Genomic DNA, 21,364 nt, shown 5'->3' with positions numbered 1-21,364 from the left:
ACACACAGTATGTTGGTATGTTGTGCTGTAGTTAAGTATACAGAAACACACAGTATGTTGGTAGGTTGTGCTGTAGTAGTTAAGTATACAGGAAACACACAGTATGTTGGTATGTTGTGCTGTAGTTAAGTATACAGGAAACACACAGTATGTTGGTATGTTGTGCTGTAGTTAAGTATACAGGAAACACACAGTATGTTGGTATGTTGTGCTGTAGTTAAGTATACAGAAACACACAGTATGTTGGTAGGTTGTGCTGTAGTTAAGTATACAGGAAACACACAGTATGTTGGTAGGTTGTGCTGTAGTTAAGTATACAGAAACACACAGTATGTTGGTAGGTTGTGCTGTAGTTAAGTATACAGGAAACACACAGTATGTTGGTATGTTGTGCTGTAGTTAAGTATACAGAAACACACAGTATGTTGGTAGGTTGTGCTGTAGTTAAGTATACAGAAACACACAGTATGTTGGTAGGTTGTGCTGTAGTTAAGTATACAGAAACACACAGTATGTTGGTAGGTTGTGCTCTAGTTAAGTATACAGGAAACACACAGTATGTTGGTAGGTTGTGCTGTAGTTAAGTATACAGAAACACACAGTATGTTGGTAGGTTGTGCTGTAGTTAAGTATACAGAAACACACAGTATGTTGGTAGGTTGTGCTGTAGTTAAGTATACAGAAACACACAGTATGTTGGTAGGTTGTGCTGTAGTTAAGTATACAGGAAACACACAGTATGTTGGTAGGTTGTGCTGTAGTTAAGTATACAGAAACACACAGTATGTTGGTAGGTTGTGCTGTAGTTAAGTATACAGAAACACACAGTATGTTGGTAGGTTGTGCTGTAGTTAAGTATACAGAAACACACAGTATGTTGGTAGGTTGTGCTGTAGTTAAGTATACAGGAAACACACAGTATGTTGGTATGTTGTGCTGTAGTTAAGTATACAGAAACACACAGTATGTTGGTAGGTTGTGCTGTAGTTAAGTATACAGAAACACACAGTATGTTGGTAGGTTGTGTTGTAGTTAAGTATACAGAAACACACAGTATGTTGGTAGGTTGTGCTGTAGTTAAGTATACAGGAAACACACAGTATGTTGGTAGGTTGTGCTGTAGTTAAGAATACAGAAACACACAGTATGTTGGTAGGTTGTGCTGTAGTTAAGTATACAGAAACACACAGTATGTTGGTAGGTTGTGCTGTAGTTAAGTATACAGAAACACACAGTATGTTGGCAGAGATGGGCGAAAATACATCATAAAGTATTTTGATACAAATTACAAATACTTGCTCAAAAAATGTATCTCAATACAAATACAAAATACCTGTCTGAAAATGTATTTGAGATACAAATACGTATTTTGTATTTTGAAAATACATAAAAATACATTTTATAAAAACTTATAAAGAGCTGCAACGATTAGTCAATTCATAGATGAATTGCCAAATATTAAATTAATTGCCTATTTTGATGATCTATTAATCATTTAGAGACATTTCTTTAAGGAAAATGTCCTAATTCTCTGATTTCAGCTATTCAAAAGTGAAATTTTATGGTTTCCTTAGACAGTAAATCCTCTCTTTAGTCCTCTGTCACAGTATGTGTACTCCCTAACACACTGCAGTTCTTCCATTTTAGTTTTAGTTGTTTTTCAGTAGAACTAATTTCTCCTTCAGCTCAGCAGTTAATCACCTTCTGTGAGGGCTTTTGACTTAAAGGCAGCATTTCTGCATGTTAACCTCAAGTTTTGGAACTTTGACTATGTTTAGCCATAGATATCTGACATCATAACACAATATATAAATAACTGAAATAGGTAAAAGGCATAGTAGGTCCCCTTTAAACAACTTCACATTCACCACCATGTCAGTAACTTGTCGTCACAGTATTTATTTAACGTGCAAACATATTTATACAACTAGAAAAGGTTACATTTCAGGAATTGAATGCCCTGATGCACATCCTGTCTAAGGTTGTGAAATTGTGAATCGGTGAGAGGAACGATGAGAAACTGCATCTCAAACAAAAAAGGCCTTCCATGAAATTGGACTCTTGTTCAAATCCTTACATCCTTAAAATGACTTCCCCTCCTTCTGCTTCATAAACAAAATCCAAAACAACCTGGCTATCTAGAACATAATTACTTAAGAACAATCACTCACTGAATACAACTTTCCACTATCAGCAGTGGTAACACCATTCTAGTGTCAAAATCTGCACAGCCATCATTATGCACAGTGAAGCTCAGACATCCTTGTAGCAACAGAAAGACATTTTTGATTTTCATTAGGGTACTTTGGTGTTCAGTTATAGTTTTTCAGTATAACTAATTTCTCCATCTATTCAAATCAGGTTTATGACAGTTAGTTGTTTTTCAGTACAACTAATTTCTCCTATTCAAATCAGGTTTCAGTTTAGTTCAGTTAGGATTTTTTTCAGTAAAACTTATTTCTCAATCTATTCATGATTCATTCATTCAGGTTTTAGTATAGTTCAGTTAGTTGTTTTTTTTCCAGTACAACTTATTTCTTCAGCTATTCACATCAGGTTTCAGTTTAGTTCAGTTAGTTAGTTTTTCAATACAACTTCTTTCTCAATCTATTTGAATCATATCAGCTTTCAGTTTAGTTCAGTTAGTTGTTTTTCAGTACAACTTATTTCTCTATCTATTCTGAATCATATCAGGTTTCAGTTTAGTTCAGTTAGTTGTTTTTTCAACTTATTTCTCCATCTATTCATATCAGGTTTCAGTTTAGTTCACTTAGTTGTTTTTAGTACAACTAATTTCTCCATCTTTTCACATCAGGTTTCAGTTCAGTTAGTTGTTTTTCAATACACCTTATTTCTCCATCTTTTCATATCAGGTTTCAGTTCAGTTTAGTTCACTTAGTTGTTTTTAGTACAACTAATTTCCAGTGTTGGGAAGTAACGAGTTACTAGTTACTCGTTACTGTAATAATATTACTTTTTCCAAGTAACGAGTAGTGTAACGAATTACTATAGAATATAAGTAATAATATTACAGTTACTTCAAGATAAACGAGCTCATTACGTTAGTCGTTACATCTTTTGTTGAGTCCATTCTGTGATGCTGCTGCGCTGCAAAACGACACGCAGTCGGCATTCACTGATCACAAGCAGCACGGCTTTTAAGGCTCCCAAAACAAGGTGACGTCACCGCAGAGCACTTCAGAGCACCCTCTCTGCCCTGTGCTGAGCCAAGGAGGAAAATCCGTGGCTGGATATATTCCCATAACTTTGTTTTTGTCGGGAAGAAAGGTGACACGATTGAACATCAAAGTCAAATGTAAACGGTGTCCAGGACAGGTAGGCTACTAACACTCTTTCCACTGTGAAAAACACGAGCTCAAACTTCCTAACGTTAACGTTACGAGACCGACGAGAGGACAGCACAACAGAAACTGGAAAACTGTTAAAATACAGAGATAACGTAAAAACTCACAAGCTGGTGGACATCAAACATTGCTGTTATTATTGTCAGGTTAATGTTAATGTTGCAGAGCTAACGTTATTTGTGACACAAACTTGTTAAAGGACGGCTTTACCGTGGGGAATATTAATATATATCAATCTCACGCCCCTAAGGTTTTAGAATCCGTTGAAATATTTTGAAATTGGAGCTTCACTGCCTGACCTATCAGGCATCTCTCACATTTTTAGGGAAGCCGGATGACGCGTTACGCGTCACCCGGCTTCCCTCCCCGCTTGCGGAACTCGAGCGCCTATGAACTACAAGTCTTGTGAGCATGGTCCCGCCTCTAGAGGTCCTCCACGCCCCTTCAGAGCTCTCGACGAAAAGCAAAAGGCAGCCATCTTGTCCACTCGCATAGCATACTGTAGCTAGGTTAGCTTTCCATAGCTCCTTGCCAAGAGACCATATCTCTGGAACGGAAGCACCAGAAGACACGGGACTGGCGGCATTGGAAAGCTCGTCAAATTTTACATCTAGTAGTAGGTGAGTTGAAGTAACGAAATCAACGCTGAGCAATGTACCCATTTTTACACATTTTTACAGAAAATAGTTACAACATCAGATGCGCGTAACTCCTACGAAAATGCCTTAAAATGCATGAATTTTTTTTATGAAGACATCTCCCGACATATATACTACCGTTTACATTTGGTGCAATTTGGAGGCAATTTTATTTTCGATTTATTTCTTCTTCTTTGTATCTTTTATTGTCGAAGCCTTCTTCTTCTTCTTCTTCTTTGAGTTTTATGGCGGTTGGCAAACATATATGTGCATTACCGCCACCTACTGGAGTTTGATATCAGCCAAATGCCTGAGGGGTGGGCATGAAAACGAAGGCCACGCGAGCCCAGTGCATTGTGGGAAATGTAGTATTTCGGGTCCCCGCACCCGCCCCTCCCCTCCACCCCCCCCCCCCCCCCCCCCCCCCTCCACACAGAGTGGATTTCTGGTGATATCTCTGGCGGGAAACAACCAATTTCAAAAATTTCAACGGATTCGAAAACCTTAGGGGCGTGAGATTTAATATATATTCATATTCCCCACGGTAAAGCCGGCCTTTAAGCAAAGATGTAGCCTATACGTATTGAGTTTGCATTGGCAGTGCATACTGCATTCTAATAAAACAGAAGCTGTTTAAAAGATTGCATCTTGTCAGTCATCACGTTGAGCCAGGTGTGCTCTTCATCAAGCATCTCTGTAGGAAGCTGTGCTCTGGCAAAGCGATTAGTTTAAATGGAACGGCACATAATAGACCTAGTTCACACATTCGCACCGCAAAGTCTGCATTTTGATGAGAAAAACGCCATGGGCCTTTTTCACAACGGCCATTTGTGTCTAGAAGACAGTATACACAGGTGCAACCAACGAACTAATTAAGGTTCCAGCACTGGAACACCTAAATGGACTGGAAGTTGGAAGCCCCAATTAACATCTTGGTGCACCTGTGTTACCTCCTGCCTTTTAGACACAAAATTGCTGCAGTGAAAAAGGCCTATTGCATTTGTGTGGAATGTAACGGAAAAGTAATATAACGAGTATCTAACGAATTACTTTTGGCATGGAGTAATAAGTAAAGTAATAATATTACTTTTGAAAATAGTAACGAGTAATATGTAATATATTACTTTTTTAGTAATGAGTGCCCAACACTGCTAATTTCTCCTATTCAAATCAGGTTTCAGTTCAGTCCAGTTAGTTGTTTTTTAGTACAAGTAATTTCTCTGTTTATTCATATCAGGTTTCAGTTTAGTTCACTTAGTTGTTTTTAGTACAACTAATTTCTCCATCTTTTCACATCAGGTTTCAGTTCAGTTAGTTGTTTTTCAATACACCTTATTTCTCCATCTTTTCATATCAGGTTTCAGTTCAGTTTAGTTCACTTAGTTGTTTTTAGTACAACTAATTTCTCCTATTCAAATCAGGTTTCAGTTCAGTCCAGTTAGTTGTTTTTTAGTACAAGTAATTTCTCTGTTTATTCATATCAGGTTTCAGTTTAGTTCACTTAGTTGTTTTTAGTACAACTAATTTCTCCATCTTTAGTTTAAACCTGTGTCAATGTTTACATGTGTCAATTTGAGAATAAAAAGAAAAATGTATTTTATGTATTTGAAATACACAAAATACAAGATCTGAAAGTATCTTGATACAAATTACATCTCATTTTTCTCTGCCCAGCCAAATACAAATTACAAAATACAAAAAAGTAGTTGAAATACGTATTTCAAATACAAGTATTTCAAATACTGCCCATCTCTGTATGTTGGTAGGGTGTGCTGTAGTTAAGTATTCATAGCTTTCAAGGGGCGTTACGTGCTGCCGGGAACGCCCACCTGGCGGTCAAAAAACAAACTTGTTCATTCGCTGCCAGCCAAGTCGACTAGTTTCTCACGCAGTGTTTGTTCAGCCGTTTGTACACACGTCTTTGCAGCCAACATTTCCTCAAAGGTAAGCTCAAGTAACGTTACAATAATGATTAAAATACCCCGTTAACGTTACTTGAGCTTACCTTTGATATTGCGACCTGTCTGTCTGTCCCCCCCCATCCCCCCGTTGGTCCGACCGTCCCGTATTGCTGGGATGGAATGTTGGCAGATTCACCGTGTCAGTATGTCACTAATGAAACAGAGCTGTGCTGCGTTTAAATATTCCTGACTGGAAACTGGAGGAAAAAAGACCGCTTTTTGATGCATCTGCGTCTGGTCAGTGTTCAGCGCCATTGTTGTTTTGAGTTTTGACCGCCAGAAGGGGCGTTCCTTGTACTTACGTAACGCCCCTTGAAAGCTATGAATACAGGAAACACACAGTATGTTGGTAGGTTGTGCTGTAGTTAAGTATACAGAAACACACAGTATGTTGGTAGGTTGTGTTGTAGTTAAGTATACAGGAAACACACAGTATGTTGGTAGGTTGTGCTGTAGTTAAGTATACAGAAACACACAGTATGTTGGTAGGTTGTGCTGTAGTTAAGTACCGTAAATTCCGGACTATAAGGCACACCGGTCTATAAGCCGCACCTTCAAAGGAGACTATTTTTTTCTTATATAAGCCGCACCGGTCTATAAGCCGCGGGTGTTTTGATGTTTAATTACCATATGTAAGGCTTCGTGCACAGAGGGGATTGTCGGGAAAGAGATGGCTGTTTGGGGAAGCTCCCATTTATTAACATTTCAACAAAACAAAAGTCAGGTCACTAATCCCCAGACAAAATCACACATTGTGGTATTTTTTGTTTTTTTTACAGTGCACACAGTGTCCGCGGTGTGGTGAAAAGAGGGCAAGAGAGGAAATTAAAACAGAAGTGGATTTATAGTTAGAAAGAGTGCTAAAGAAGAGAGAATTCCGTTTTTTATTTTTTTATTTTAGTTACTCACAGTACTATTGACCAGTCCAACTCAAAAGATATTCGGCAGTTTCACTTTGAGCTCTTGTTCCGCCGCTGTCCATCAATGGTTATGACGAGTCTCGCTGGGTACAGTACGCCAAAGCGATATCCATTGACTCGATGATGCTGTTGTATGTTGCGCGTTTCTGTTGCACCAACGCGGAGAGGTCCTGCCGGACGAAAAAGCGCGTACCCTCCCAGGTGAGGGGCTTCTTCCCCGCAGCCTGGAGGATGAGTTGACGGTCGGGCCAGCGGAGTAGGCAGATGAAGATGGCCCTCGGTGGCAGGCCGGGGTCTGGACGTGGCCGAGGCGCCCGGTGTGCCCTGTCCACCTCTGGTGGTTTCTCGCCTTCCTTCAGGTCCAGGATGTAACACAGGATTTTGCCACGAAAGCGTCCATGTCACCAATCTCAGCTCCCTCTTTTACATTGATCAGGCAAATGTTATTTCTTTTACTCCTGCTGATTAAGTCATCAACCTGCGTGTGCAGCGTTTCGATGTTTTTGCATTTTATCCACTTTCGGACTCACTGTGTTGTTTTTGTCCTCCAGTGCGCTGATGCGCTTTTCCGCATTATAAACTCTGTTCACGGTTGCCTTAGTTTCTTTAGTGAGTGGATGGACTTCTGCACGTTTTCAAACTTGTTTTCAAGCTGCTCAAAACCTCTGAGCGATGTCGGACTTAATCGATAGTGTTTCACGGAGTAAAAGTTTAGCCCAAGCCGTGTATCTCCAGCCTCCAGCAGGTGAGTCATTTCCTCATTCATGGCGTGATTGCTTCGTCTTTTTCTTTCTGCTTACCTGTGTTGTGTTATGTTATGTTATGTTATGTTGTTAAAAGAGGGCAAGAGAGGAAATTAAAACAAGTGGATTTATAGTTAGAAAGAGAGCTAAAAAAGAGATTTTTTTTTTTTTTTTTGGAAAAAATCCATAGATAAGCCGCACCGTTATATAAGCCGCAGGGGCCAAAAAAGGCCAAAAAACGGGAAAAAAGCCGCGGCTTATAGTCCGGAATTTACGGTATACAGAAACACACAGTATGTTGGTAGGTTGTGCTGTAGTTAAGTATACAGGAAACACACAGTATGTTGGTAGGTTGTGCTGTAGTTAAGTATACAGAAACACACAGTATGTTGGTAGGTTGTGCTGTAGTTAAGTAGGTTGTGCTGTAGTTAAGTATACAGAAACACACAGTATGTTGGTAGGTTGTACTGTAGTTAAGTATACAGAAACACACAGTATGTTGGTAGGTTGTGCTGTAGTTAAGTATACAGGAAACACACAGTATGTTGGTAGGTTGTGCTGTAGTTAAGTATACAGAAACACACAGTATGTTGGTAGGTTGTGCTGTAGTTAAGTATACAGAAACACACAGTATGTTGGTAGGTTGTGCTGTAGTTAAGTATACAGGAAACACACAGTATGTTGGTAGGTTGTGCTGTAGTTAAGTATACAGAAACACACAGTATGTTGGTAGGTTGTGCTGTAGTTAAGTATACATAAACACACAGTATGTTGGTATGTTGTGCTGTAGTTAAGTATACAGGAAAGACACAGTATGTTGGTAGGTTGTGCTGTAGTTAAGTATACAGAAACACACAGTATGTTGGTAGGTTGTGCTGTAGTTAAGTATATGTTGGTAGGTTGTGCTGTAGTTAAGTATACAGAAACACACCGTATGTTGGTAGGTTGTGCTGTAGTTAAGTATACAGAAACACACAGTATGTTGGTAGGTTGTGCTGTAGTTAAGTATACAGAAACACACAGTATGTTGGTAGGTTGTGCTGTAGTTCAGTATGTTGGTAGGTTGTGCTGTAGTTCAGTATGTTGGTAGGTTGTGCTGTAGTTAGTGAGGTTGTGGGTTTTATTCCTACCAGGCTCCAGTTTGATGACCTTGATGGCAGCCAGATCTCCACTGCTGACGTTCCTCGCCTGCAAGAGAGAGACCAGAGGTCAGACTCACACACACCAGCACACACATGCATGTGCACACACACACACACACACACACACACACACACACACACACACACACACACTCACACACACATACATACATACAGTACACACACACACACACCAAAGCAGGGATCAATTAATGCCTCCTCAGGGCTCACACAACTTTCAGAGCTGCATTAAGGGCTGTGTGTGTGTGTGTGTGTGTGTGTGTGTGTGTGTGTGTGTGTGTGTGTGTGTGTGTGTGTGTGTGTGCGTGTGTGTGTGTGTGTGTGTGCGTGTGTGCGTGCGTGTGTGTGTGTGTGTGTGTGTGTGTGTGTGTGTGTGTGTGCGTGTGTGCAGCATGTTAAAACACAGTTCAAGGCCCAACACTAATTCATCTGATTATAAATGTGATGATTTCTAATGACTTTGTGTTCATACAGTCTTGCTGTGTGAAATCTGTTAGTGGGAGACTAGAGACTAGTGACTAGAAACTAGAAACTAGAGACTAGAGACTAGAGACTAGAGACTAGTGACTAGAGACTAGTGGATCCACGCGCAGACACCTGACAGGCTCGACACACTTGAAACCTTGTAAACCAGAACTGGCAACAGGGAAACTTGCAGGCAAGAACAAAGACGATGTAGAGACTTGATTAAATTGATCTTATGATCTGACAGCGTGAACCTGGCCTCCTGAAAATCTGCACAAACATCGGCGCGGAATGGGGTCCTTCAGGCTAGAGCGAGGTGCTCGGCGCAGGCGAATGACGTGCAGCGCACAGGCCTTCTTGAGGCATCCTCCCTGCCCATGGTACGGCATGGTAGGATTGCCTTCTTCCACGGGAGGTTCTGGTGAGACGAAGGAGGTGCCCGGCCTGGAATCACCCCACAGGGCCTTAGACCTCCATGCACCGAAGGTCTTGCAATACTGCGGTGTAGCACTAGCTCTATTGCAGCGGATTGGGCGTGATCAACCCTTCCACGGGCAACGTTGCAGACAGAGTAGGAAGGCTGATCCGTGAGCAGCTGCTTCTGGGACGCGGGCCGGGGTCGTAATCGGCCTCGGCTGGGTCTACTGGGCGAGGGTGTATGATGTTGACAGACCCGAAACACCTCACGACCCCAGTTAACATCACTGATGACGCGTCCCAGCGCATGCTGTAGTATGTATATTTGAAACTGGCAGAGCTTATAGGCTTCGACACTGACAGTAACATCACATTCCAGTGTAACCCTCAACAGTGACATCATTTCAGGTGTGACATCATCAATGATGACATCGTCTTCAATGTAGAGCTGTCGCGATTCCTCAAGTACCTCGAATAACTCGAATAATTAAATTGATCGAGGCCAAAATGATTCGCCTCGACACGGCATTTAGAGAGACTGTTTCTCACGGACGCTTACTGGTGTGGCACAGCGCTCTTCCTGTGTAAACACGTGAGGACACAGACAGACCAGAGAGCAGCTAGCTATAGCGACTAGCGAGCGGACCCCGCAAAATGGAACGAGGCGACGGAGAAAGCAGACAGGAGGAGCCGGGAAGGGAAGAACCAGGGCCGAAAAAGCGACCGAAACTGTCTAAAGTGTGGGATCATTTCACGCTGAAAAAGGACACGAACTCAGTGGTGTGCAAGTACTGTAAGACGATCCTTGCATATCACAACAGTCAATGCTTCAGCACCTGAACCGTAAACATCCAGTCTACGCATCCACCAGCGCATCTACGTCGAGCGGAGCAAGGTAACGTAACGTTAACTATACACAACGCTAATGTAAATGTATGCTAATGATTGCTACTTGATATTAAGACTAGTAGTAGTTGTGCTGCTGGCTTGCCACGTTGCCAATATGACTATTAGTAACTGCATACACGCTGCATTTTTTTGATGTGGCTTGCCGTTTTCTGTGAGAAATACAAAGCTCAACCTAACGTTAACCTAACGTTAGCGGCTAATTTAACAGCGTTTTTCAGCTATTCTGATATTTGTGTCAATAATAGGCAACAGGTCTAGGGTGTGTAAATGCGCATTCTCCAGTTTTGTTATGAACTTACCTAATAAATATCAATATTAATTATTATTTCACCTTTTTTTCAGCGGATCACAGCGTACAATGGACAGCTTTATAAGGACGGGTCCATCATGTTCAAGTGAACAAGCAGCTGAGTTCAGCAATAGCATTTTGAATATGATTGTGACAGACATGCGCCCTCTGTCCATGGTGGAAGATAAAGGATTCAGAAAGATGATTTCGAGTTTCAACCCGAACTACACACTTCCCTCAAGGACCTTCTTCACGAATAAGATGGAGAAAAAGTATGAGGAGGTCAAAGGCAAGTTGATCGAGAGGCTTAAGACGCCAAACATGATGGCACTCACTACTGACATTTGGACAAGTGTAGCGACAGAGGCCTATATGGGGGTGACGTGTCACTTTCTGAGAGAGGATTGGGAAATGGAGTCCCACTGCCTTACAACCATGCCCCTTGAAGAGAGACACACGGGTGCACATATTGCAGAGTGGATTGAAGAGGTTATGTAGGCAGTGAAGGAGAGAGGAAGTGAAGTGGTGAAGGGTTAAAGGAAGTAGGCAGTGAAGGAGAGAGGAAGTGAAGTGGTGAAGGGTTAAAGGAAGTAGGCAGTGAAGGAGAGAGGAAGTGAAGTGGTGAAGGGCTAAAGGAAGTAGGCAGTGAAGGAGAGAGGAAGTGAAGTGGTGAAGGGTTAAAGGAAGTAGGCAGTGAAGGAGAGAGGAAGTGAAGTGGTGAAGGGTTAAAGGAAGTAGGCAGTGAAGGAGAGAGGAAGTGAAGTGGTGAAGGGTTAAAGGAAGTAGGCAGTGAAGGAGAGAGGAAGTGAAGTGGTGAAGGGCTAAAGGAAGTAGGCAGTGAAGGAGAGGAAGTGAAGTGGTGAAGGGTTAAAGGAAGTAGGCAGTGAAGGAGAGAGGAAGTGAAGTGGTGAAGGGTTAAAGGAAGTAGGCAGTGAAGGAGAGAGGAAGTGAAGTGGTGAAGGGTTAAAGGAAGTAGGCAGTGAAGGAGAGAGGAAGTGAAGTGGTGAAGGGCTAAAGGAAGTAGGCAGTGAAGGAGAGGAAGTGAAGTGGTGAAGGGTTAAAGGAAGTAGGCAGTGAAGGAGAGAGGAAGTGAAGTGGTGAAGGGTTAAAGGAAGTAGGCAGTGAAGGAGAGAGGAAGTGAAGTGGTGAAGGGTTAAAGGAAGTAGGCAGTGAAGGAGAGAGGAAGTGAAGTGGTGAAGGGCTAAAGGAAGTAGGCAGTGAAGGAGAGAGGAAGTGAAGTGGTGAAGGGTTAAAGGAAGTAGGCAGTGAAGGAGAGAGGAAGTGAAGTGGTGAAGGGCTAAAGGAAGTAGGCAGTGAAGGAGAGGAAGTGAAGTGGTGAAGGGCTAAAGGAAGTAGGCAGTGAAGGAGAGAGAGTGTTGTGAGGGACTTGGATTTTTTTTTTTTCAATATTTTATATATAAAAAAATCAGCCCTCAAAGTCTTGGGACTTGACTTGGACTTGAGCTGAAGAAGACACTAGTTTAATACACACCAGTATGTGTAGAGACATTTATTTTTATTTATTTTATTTTTTAGGCACTGCTTAGCAAGGCAAGGCCCAGATTACGTCACCTCGCTCAATAATGACAGAAAAAAGAAAAAAAAGCACTGGTTGGGTTCATGTTAAAACTAAAGCAGTAAATATGTGCAATTACCTTGAGTTAATAAATACAGTTTTCTACAATTTAACTTGATTGTGGTTTCCCCCTTTTTGCATGCAAGTTTGAAATTGTTCCAATATAAACCACTAATGTGTGTACTCTTCCATTTTCCTTTGTTGTGAAGCTATCATACAGCGACCAGCGTGCTTGTGCACAGTTTACTGACATCACATTACAGGATTTCTGGGTCTTAAAGTTCAAATGTTTCAGTTATCTCCCGCTGCCATTTGGAAGCAGCAATGTGTGAAGTTGCCTCATGCAGCTGTAAGGTAAATGAACGATGTAAACTAGCTAGTAAGCCATTCATTCATATTATTTAACGGTTGCTGTACACTGGAAGAACTCAAACGTCAGGTTGAAAAGATGACACTGCCAGTTCTATGCAATTTAAAAATAAAAATGTTGCTTTTTCTAAGAAAGAAACTAATGTAGTTGTTTATTTGAAGAGATTTATCTTATTTTTTGGTGTATAGTTACGATAAGCCTTTGAAAACACAAAAAAGGGTTCTTATCCGATTACTCGATTAATCGATGGATTATTCGGTAGAATACTCGATTACTAAAAGAATCGATAGTTGCAGCTCTACTTCAATGATGACATGATTCATCACTCACTGTGGCATCATTATAAGTGACATCACTGTGGCATCATAACCTTCAACTGTGACATATTGTCAAGAGTGACATCATCAGTGAAAATGATAAATAATTAAATTGGCTAGTTAGCTAGATAGCAATTTGTCCGTGTTAGCAAGCAAGCTAAGTTATCTCACATTAGCTAGCTAAAAAAACAATATCACAGTTATATTTGTCAGTGATTTTGTGCATCACTTTTTGCTCCAACCAGCCGTTTATTCTGGTAACAACACGTCTTCTGCAGACAATTTAATGCTAACACAGCAAGCTACAAACTAACAGAGAAAGCTACAAGCTAACACAGCAAGATACAAGCTAACACAGCAAGCTACAAGCTAACACAGCAAGCTACAAGCTAACCAAGCTACAAGCTAACAGCAAGATACAAGTTAACACAGCAAGATACACGATAACCCACAAGCTAAGGTCCCTCTATGAATCGAAAGCACGATCTTGACTCTAGTTTTCCCTTAGCGTCGGTCACATTGCTGCGGTTTAGCCAGACGGGCTTCACTAGATACAACTTTTGTCTGTCTTTTTGTGCTTAACGTTATGTGGACTTTTTGTTGGATTCTCTGTTGGCGTTAGCTAGTGGGGATCTTCTCTGGTTCACTGGCGGAGTGCAGAAACGTCACATCTGGCTTTTTTGTTGTTGTTGGTCCGAGTTGTCCAAGTAAAACTCTTTATATACAGTAAGGATTTTACATCTATGATTCGATGATTTTTTTCTATGGGGAAATTAATAGGGAATTCCAGTCCTATGTGGAACCTGTTTTGGTTGACTTTTAGTTTGATTTATTTGCACTCTTTAAAAAAACTGAAATGGATAAAAATAAAAATGCAAACAACAAAATAATGTGCGGGAAGAGACAGGAAACCCTGGAAGGGCTTCTTATCCAGTGGTTCCCAAACTTATGGTTGCGACCCTAGCCTGGAATTCAAATAGGGTCGCGTGAAATAAAAACTAAAAAAAAATTACACCACACACAATTTAATATTACCGAAGATGATTAAGGTCACTTTTTTTATTTATTATTTTCAGGGATTTTTTTTTTTTTTTTTTAGTTTTGGGTTTAAAGTGATAGTCTGATTTCCGTTTGTCACATGTCACTATATTTCATTTAATTTCATTTCATTTAATTTGTATTTGTTCTGACCAAACACAGTACAAGAAACATACATACAATATATCTTGTTAACAGGTTACAGGTTACAGGTTTGGCCATATACTGCAAAGGCTTCATCCAAATGGACATAGCCTCAATCAACATTGTGAGTGAGTTGAGTGACTTTTATTTTATTTTATAGATGAACATATTTTAGATTATAACTTTAAATCAATATTCTGAGAATAAAGTCAGAATTCTGAGATTAAAGGCAGAATTTTCAGATTAAAGTCAGAATTCTGCGGGGTCTCGGGTCCCAAGATTGTTGTGACGTCAAACTATGGTCACAAGCCAAAGAAGTTTGGGAACCCCTGGCTTATGCACACTGCATAACTGTGCCTGGCTGCAGTGTGTCAGTGTGGTGAGAGTGAAAGCCTTCCAGACATGGCTGATGGCTCTGAGGACCTGCAGGAGGCCAGGCTGTCACAGATCAATGTCAATGTCCTGAACGCCGTCCTGCCCCTCCTCCTGCCCCTCCTCCTGCCCCTCCTCCAACCCCTCCCCCCCTGTCCTGACGAGGTGTTAATTAAAGCAGGAGCCCCCCCCGCCCCCCTTCCCCCCTCAGGTGAAGGTGAAGTGGGTCGATGGAGCCGTACAAAGACCATCAATACCTCTGATCAGCTAACGACGCTAACGACACGCTAACAAACACACACACACCGCACAACCGCACACACACACACACACACACACACACACACACACACATTCCAGGAGGAGAGCAGAGGATCGTGGGAAACAGCCCACCCAGGTATTGATCGGTGGCGTGAGGGGGCGGAGTGTGTTCTGGTATGTAGTGTGTGTGTGTGTGTGTGTGTGTGTACCTGCCTTGCAGCCGGACGCCATTTGCATTCAGCCCGTCTTTCCTCTCTGCTGAATAATTGATCAGTAGAGTTCTGCGTGTGTGTGTGTGTGTGTGTGTGTGTGTGTGTGTGTGTGTGTGTGTGTGTATGTGTGTGTGTGTGTGTGTGTGTGTGTGTGTGTGCGTGTGTGAGTGTGTGAGTGTGGTGTGCGTGCGTGAGTGTGGTGTGCGTGTGTGAGTGTGGTGTGCGTGCGTGAGTGTGGTGTGTGTGTGTGTGTGTGTGTGTGTATGTATGTGTGTGTGTGTGTGTGTGTTTATGTGTGTGTGTGCGCGTGCGTGTGTGCGCGTGCACATGCGTGCAGAGTGAAGGCTGCAGGCTTCACTCTGCAGCTTCTCTTCCTGCTGCCAGGAGCCGCTGAGCCAGGCAGCAGCCTGAGCAGCTGGTTGCGTTGCTGATTGTGTTTATGTAGTGACAGTGAAAGGTGTGCTTGTTACATCCCCCGGGGCGCTGCAGCTTGACGGAGGCAGTGAAGACCGTTTTTACATGAAGTTCTGACTCCGCCCACCCTGCACCTCTCCCCCCAGAGCTGGATTCTCTACATTGTCTACTGCAGGTTCCCCTATAGACCAAATCAGCAGGGATGTTTACATTTACTTCCGGTTACCCCTGGGTCCACACATTATAATGGTGGTGGACGGCACAAACTGACGTGTTGAAGACAAAAACAGACAAAGAAGACAAAAATGGTTCGTCCGTGTTGTGTTGTTGTTTAATATCATTCATAACAACACTTTCACTAACGTTAGTGGAGACCAGACTAGCTAATTTACCTGTTGGACCAGACCAGAGTAGACTTGAAGCTAAATTAAATTAACGTGGCGTCAGTAGCTCTGTCTGTAACGTTAACGAGTCTGCAAAAAAACAGCGAGTTTGACAGACAAACAAACGTTATTAGCTAGCTAACACTACATAAAACAAACACAGAAGAAAGGCTAGATACGTCGGACAAGCATGTTTACCAACCGTTTAACCATTTAAATTGAAAGTAGTCGGCCGAAAACAACGAGAGGGTTTGACAGCATTTATTTGACAACCCGCACATTTAAACCTGCCGCCTTCCCTAAGTGGTACCCGGAAGTAAATTTGTTTACATGGTGACGTCACGGTGATTTGGTCCATAGGTGGCCCGCGGGCCGAGATGCAGACGCCCCCTGCTGGCCATTTACACGAACGCACCATCGACCGTTTAGAAAAGATGGACAGAGTCAGATGGTTTTTGGACTGAAGCCGAGAGTATGAGAGTGTGGCCGTCGCCATCTTGGGGTTCTTGCCCGGATTAGCAACTATATGGGCAGGGTGAGTGCCCTGGGGCAGGGTGAGTGCCCTGGGGCATCAGCCAAAATGATTCAAACAAGATTGGACCTTTAAAATATGTTGTCTATATAATATTAATGGGAAGAGATGCATACAGGGACAAAATATAAATAGATATATGTAATAAATAGATATAAAGAGAAATAATTGCATTTGGAGTGTTGGCCCCCCCCCGCGCAGCAGCAAAAAATAGTTTAGCCCAAACTTTGTTGGAACAGGTCACTGATCAGTGTTGCCACATGTGCCTAAACAAGAAAAGAAATATGAACTGATCTCCCATCAGTTGTTAGTTAATCACAAATTCACAATGATAGCGACACCTGCCTCCCTCATTAATATCAGCACGAGGGTTTAATATTCCTTTAATATCTCTGGACTGTGAGTCAGTGATGCTCAAGCCTGTGGTTCCCCTATAAAGAGCCAAAGTGAAACGTCACTTCCTGCTTTCTCCCTGTACCAGCGTTGAGAAAAATATGAATGGCGGTGGACGGAGAATAAGGTTACTTTTTTGATCCCGTTTGAATTTTGCCACGGGGTGCCAACGCTAATTCTGTCAATTTAAAACGTGACTTTGCATGTCAAGAAAGTCGCAGTTTGTGTAACACAGCCAGGTGCATGCGAAACGGACCCCAGCACTGGTTCACCTAACTGGATTGGAAGTTGGAAACCCTCATGAATGTTCTGCTTGCACCTGTGTTACTTCCTGCCTTTTAGCTGTGTTAATCCGTCAAAAGAACATCTTGTGGCGGAAAGCCCGTTCCTCTCAGTCCCCTGCCTTTAGGCAGTGTAGAAATAAAACCACTCAGGCTGTCAGGGAAGCCAAAATCTCTCATTTCTTGGATACATCATGTTCTACCTGTGACTCTGATGCCAAGAAGTTTTGGAAGCCAGTCAAATCTATGGAGAACAAGCTCACTTCTCCTCATCTTCCCAACACAATGACATTTGGTGACACTGTTGTCACTGATAAATCTCGCATGGCCTCGCTTTACAATCAGCATTCCCATTTTGTCAACGCGGCCCATGTCTTCATGGCTATGCCCCCCACTGCTGCTTCATCACAGTCTCCTCTTCCTTCTCCCAGCTCTGGCGCCTTCTTCTTCAAACCCATCTTGACCTCGGAGCTCACCAAGCTGGACTCTAACAAGTCAGCTGGCTCTGATGGTCTCGAACCCATGTTTTTAAAAGCTGCTGCTCATATCATTGCTTCTCCCATCATGCGGCTTTTCAACTTGTCTCTTGAGCTGTCTGCCTTAGTGCCTTTCCTTCTGACTGGAAATTGCACTGCACTGGTATTTCCGCTCTTTAAAGGTGGCTCTGGCTCTGACCCCAACTGCTATAGGCCTATCTCCATCTTGCCCTGCTTGGCCAAGGTCTTGGAGAGGCTGGTTCATAATCAGCTCAGCCACTTCATGGCCTCAAACAACATCCTGTCCAACTTGCAGTCTGGGTTCCGGCCGGCCCACGGGTGCATCACAGCTACCCTGAAGGTCTTGGATGACATCATCACTTCCCTGGACTCCCAGCAGGTCTGCGTCGCTGCCTTTATTGATTTAGCTAAGGCCTTCGATTCAGTCAACCATTCCATCCTCTTACAGAGGCTCTCAAGCATCGGCCCCTCAACAAAATCCTGTAACTGGTTTGCCAGCTACCTTGCTAACCGTGTTCAGCAGGTGAAGACAGAAAACATCTTGTCCGACCCTCTTACCATCTCTAAAGGGGTGCCTCAAGGCTCCATCTTGGGACCATTCTGTTCTCCATCTACATCAATGATGTAGCCAGGGCTGCTGGCAATTATTTAATTCACCTGTATGCTGACGATACTATCTTATATTCAATGGGCCCTTCTCTCCACTCTGCGGCATCCACTCTTCAACATAGTCTTACCTCTTGAGCAGTCATTTCACAACCTCCACCTACTTCTTAATTCCAAGAAGACTAAATGTATTCTCTTTGACAGGAAACAAGATACCGCCAGCGCCACTAAGATCACCTGTGCCGATGGCTCTGAGCTGGAATTTGTTAAGTCCTACAAATACCTTGGCCTCTGGCTGGACCCATCCCTGTCTTTCACTACACACATACATCACCTGCAGTCCAAAGTCAAAGCTCGCCTGAGCTTCCTGTACCGCAATAAAGCATCCTTCACCCGCTCGGACAAACGCACTCTCGTCAAGATGACCATCCTGCCCATCTTCGACTATGGCGACACCATCTACAGAATCGCTTCCCCTCTCAGGAAACTTGACACGCTCCATCACTCTGCCATCCGTTTTGCCACTAGTGCACCCTTTACCACTCATCACTGTGACCTCTTGTACAATGTATCAGGTCATAAATAAAATCAACTCTCGTCTATGCGAGCTCGTCCCAATCTCCCTTCCCCTGTACACATACGATACCAGCGAAAAAAATCGTATTATTGGGGAAAAGCGCAAATTGAAATCCACTAGCTTAAGTATCGTGTGCAGAGGATGTCGGATATGGAACGAGCTCGATGGTTTTATTAAAATGTCACAGTCCTTTTCATCTTTAAAAAAAAAAAAAATGTTAAAAAGAAGTTACTATCCACTTATGTGTAATTGACTTACTTGTCTGACGAAGATTATCGAAATGACCAATGTGTCTTGCTCTAATGGTATTATGTATTTGGTGTATGTGTATGTGTGTGTGTGTGTGTGTGTGTGTGTGTGTGTGTGTGTGTGTGTGTGTGTTATGTGAGTGTGCGTCTGCGTCTGTGTCTGTGTGCGTCTGTGTGTGTGTGTGTGTGTGTGTGTGTGTGTGTGTGTTTGCGTGCGTGTGTGCGTGCGTGCGTGTGTGTGTGTGTGTATGTATGTATGGGTGTGCTGGTGTGTGTGTGCGGGGGGTGGATGCATGAGCGGCGGCTGGGTGTGTATGGCGTAACTGTATTGTCTGTTTTGCAATTCTGATGTCTTGGGTCCCCTGGCTACCATAAGAATTTCTTGCTTCTTTGGGGTCTCCCTTTCATGAAAACTTTTAAAGTGAATTGGTCCTCAGAAACCTGAGTCTCTCTCCATCTGTATAAGGTCATGTCCGTCAACCATAGTTGGAAAGAAGGTGAAGAGGAGGACTTCCATTCCTTGAGGATGAGTTTTTTTTGCAACAGTTGTCCCCTGTGTCAGAGACTGTTGCACGGCTGTGGGGAAGTCCAGAGACGACTCCGAGCAGCCGAAGATGGCGAGTTCTGCCTCCGGCTGTAGGGTTATTTTGTAGGCCTTAGAGTACCAGTCAAGTACTTTGGCCCAGAATCCCCTTAGTGAAGGGCAGGACCAGAAGGCATGAGATAGTGTGCTCTCCGACACTTGACACCTGTCACACAGTGGTGAGACAGAAGGGAAGATCTTGTGCAATTTATGCTTGGAATAGTGAAGATGGTGAGCAAATTTAAATTGGATCAACTGGTGTCTGCTATTGACTGAGCAGAGTTGTACCACAGACAGACTCCGTTCCTATATAATGTCAGATAAATCAGTACCAAGTTCCCCCTGCCATGCCTCTCTAATCCTCTCAGTAGAAGCTGTGTTGCAGTTGTCAAACAAACATACAAATAATCTAGAGATAAGATGCTTGGAGTGAGAAGGGCTCAGCAATACATGGAAAAAAGCATGTTCATTTGGGAGCTCTTCAAAGGTGTGTGTGCCCCGGCCGGGACATTAACATTAATGTTACACACACCAATTTCACAAATGCGGACGTCTGCAACGTTACTTTGCGGAATGCGGACCTTATTTCCAACTTAACATATGATGTTTTACTCAATCAGATCACTTTCGTTTCATTCGGATCCCCACAGAAGATATTCAGCTCAGAGTAGAGTCCTGGAACAGGCTATAATATAACGGGTGAAAACGGGGCATGCATAATGCATTCTGTAAACAACATTATGTTATGTCACGCTGCGATTTATTATGGTTGTTAATGTTATATATAGAGAACATGAATTAGCTCTGTAACGAGCCTCCATGCTGCTGACAGCCTGCTCTGTTTGCTGACAGACTGTCCGTCACATTGATACATGATCCCAGACCGGCTCAAATAAAAACACGCAGCCATTGAATTCATCGTCCATAATCTCGAGATCAGATATCACAGCCAGCGGTGTCTAGCTGCATGCTACAGATCTACTTCTCTGGGCTCTGAAATCTGCCTTGCAGAGTTGGAGCTCAGAGCAGTCGATCTACAGATCTACAGATGGAGCTCAGAGCAGTCGATCAACAGATCTACAGATGGAACTCAGAGCAGTGTGTGGAGGTCAGACACTTCTGTTTAGGTGTTTATTTATTGATGTACTGAGATGTTGAGAGGAAGACGAGAAAATAAAGTTACATATAAATGAATATTTATCAGACAGAAACATGAGATGCAAGGACGTTATATAGTCAGCGCTTATAGTGCACGGCACGCACGCACACACACACACACACGGACACACGCACACACACTCTCACCGCACATACCGACAGATGCAGGCATGGATGTCACTCTATATGTACACCCCACACACACATTGATATGACTGTGTGTGTGTGCGTGTGTGTGTGTGTGTGTGTGTGTGTGTGTGTGTGTGTGTGTGTGTGTGTGTGTGTGTGTGTGTGTGTGTGTGTCCGTGCGTGTGTGTGTGTGTGTGTATATGTACACCCCACCAGGCACGTGCACACATAGACATGAAAGGGGGCTTGAGCCCCTGCCTTTTTTTCAGTCTGTAAAAAGTGCCCTTTTTTTTTTTTTTTTTTTTTTTTTTATTATTATACATTTTTCATTTTCATTCCAACAACACATGAACAAAACAAACAGCTCAGACACATTAAAAAATAAAATAAAAAGTGCCCTTTC

The 21,364-nt window shown here is 42.8% G+C and overlaps 1 protein-coding gene across 1 annotated transcript in view; it reads right to left on the bottom strand.

Moving 5' to 3' along the window:
- LOC310775976 (mitogen-activated protein kinase kinase kinase kinase 3-like) overlaps positions 1-21,364 on the bottom strand; it is a gene marked incomplete at both ends in the record, with an annotated part of 191,619 nt that overhangs the window by 144,109 nt on the left and 26,146 nt on the right. The window contains one exon of the mRNA XM_083636096.1: positions 8,758-8,815. Coding sequence (XP_083492222.1) covers positions 8,758-8,815 — 58 coding nt within the window. The remainder of the gene's footprint in view (positions 1-8,757; positions 8,816-21,364) is intronic.

Source organism: Poromitra crassiceps (genome assembly GCF_964638095.1).
Source record: "Poromitra crassiceps genome assembly, chromosome: 4".
Classification (NCBI taxonomy): domain Eukaryota; kingdom Metazoa; phylum Chordata; class Actinopteri; order Beryciformes; family Melamphaidae; genus Poromitra; species Poromitra crassiceps.
The sequence above is the reverse complement of the archived record's forward strand: the minus strand, read 5'-3'. Positions and strand labels throughout refer to the sequence as shown.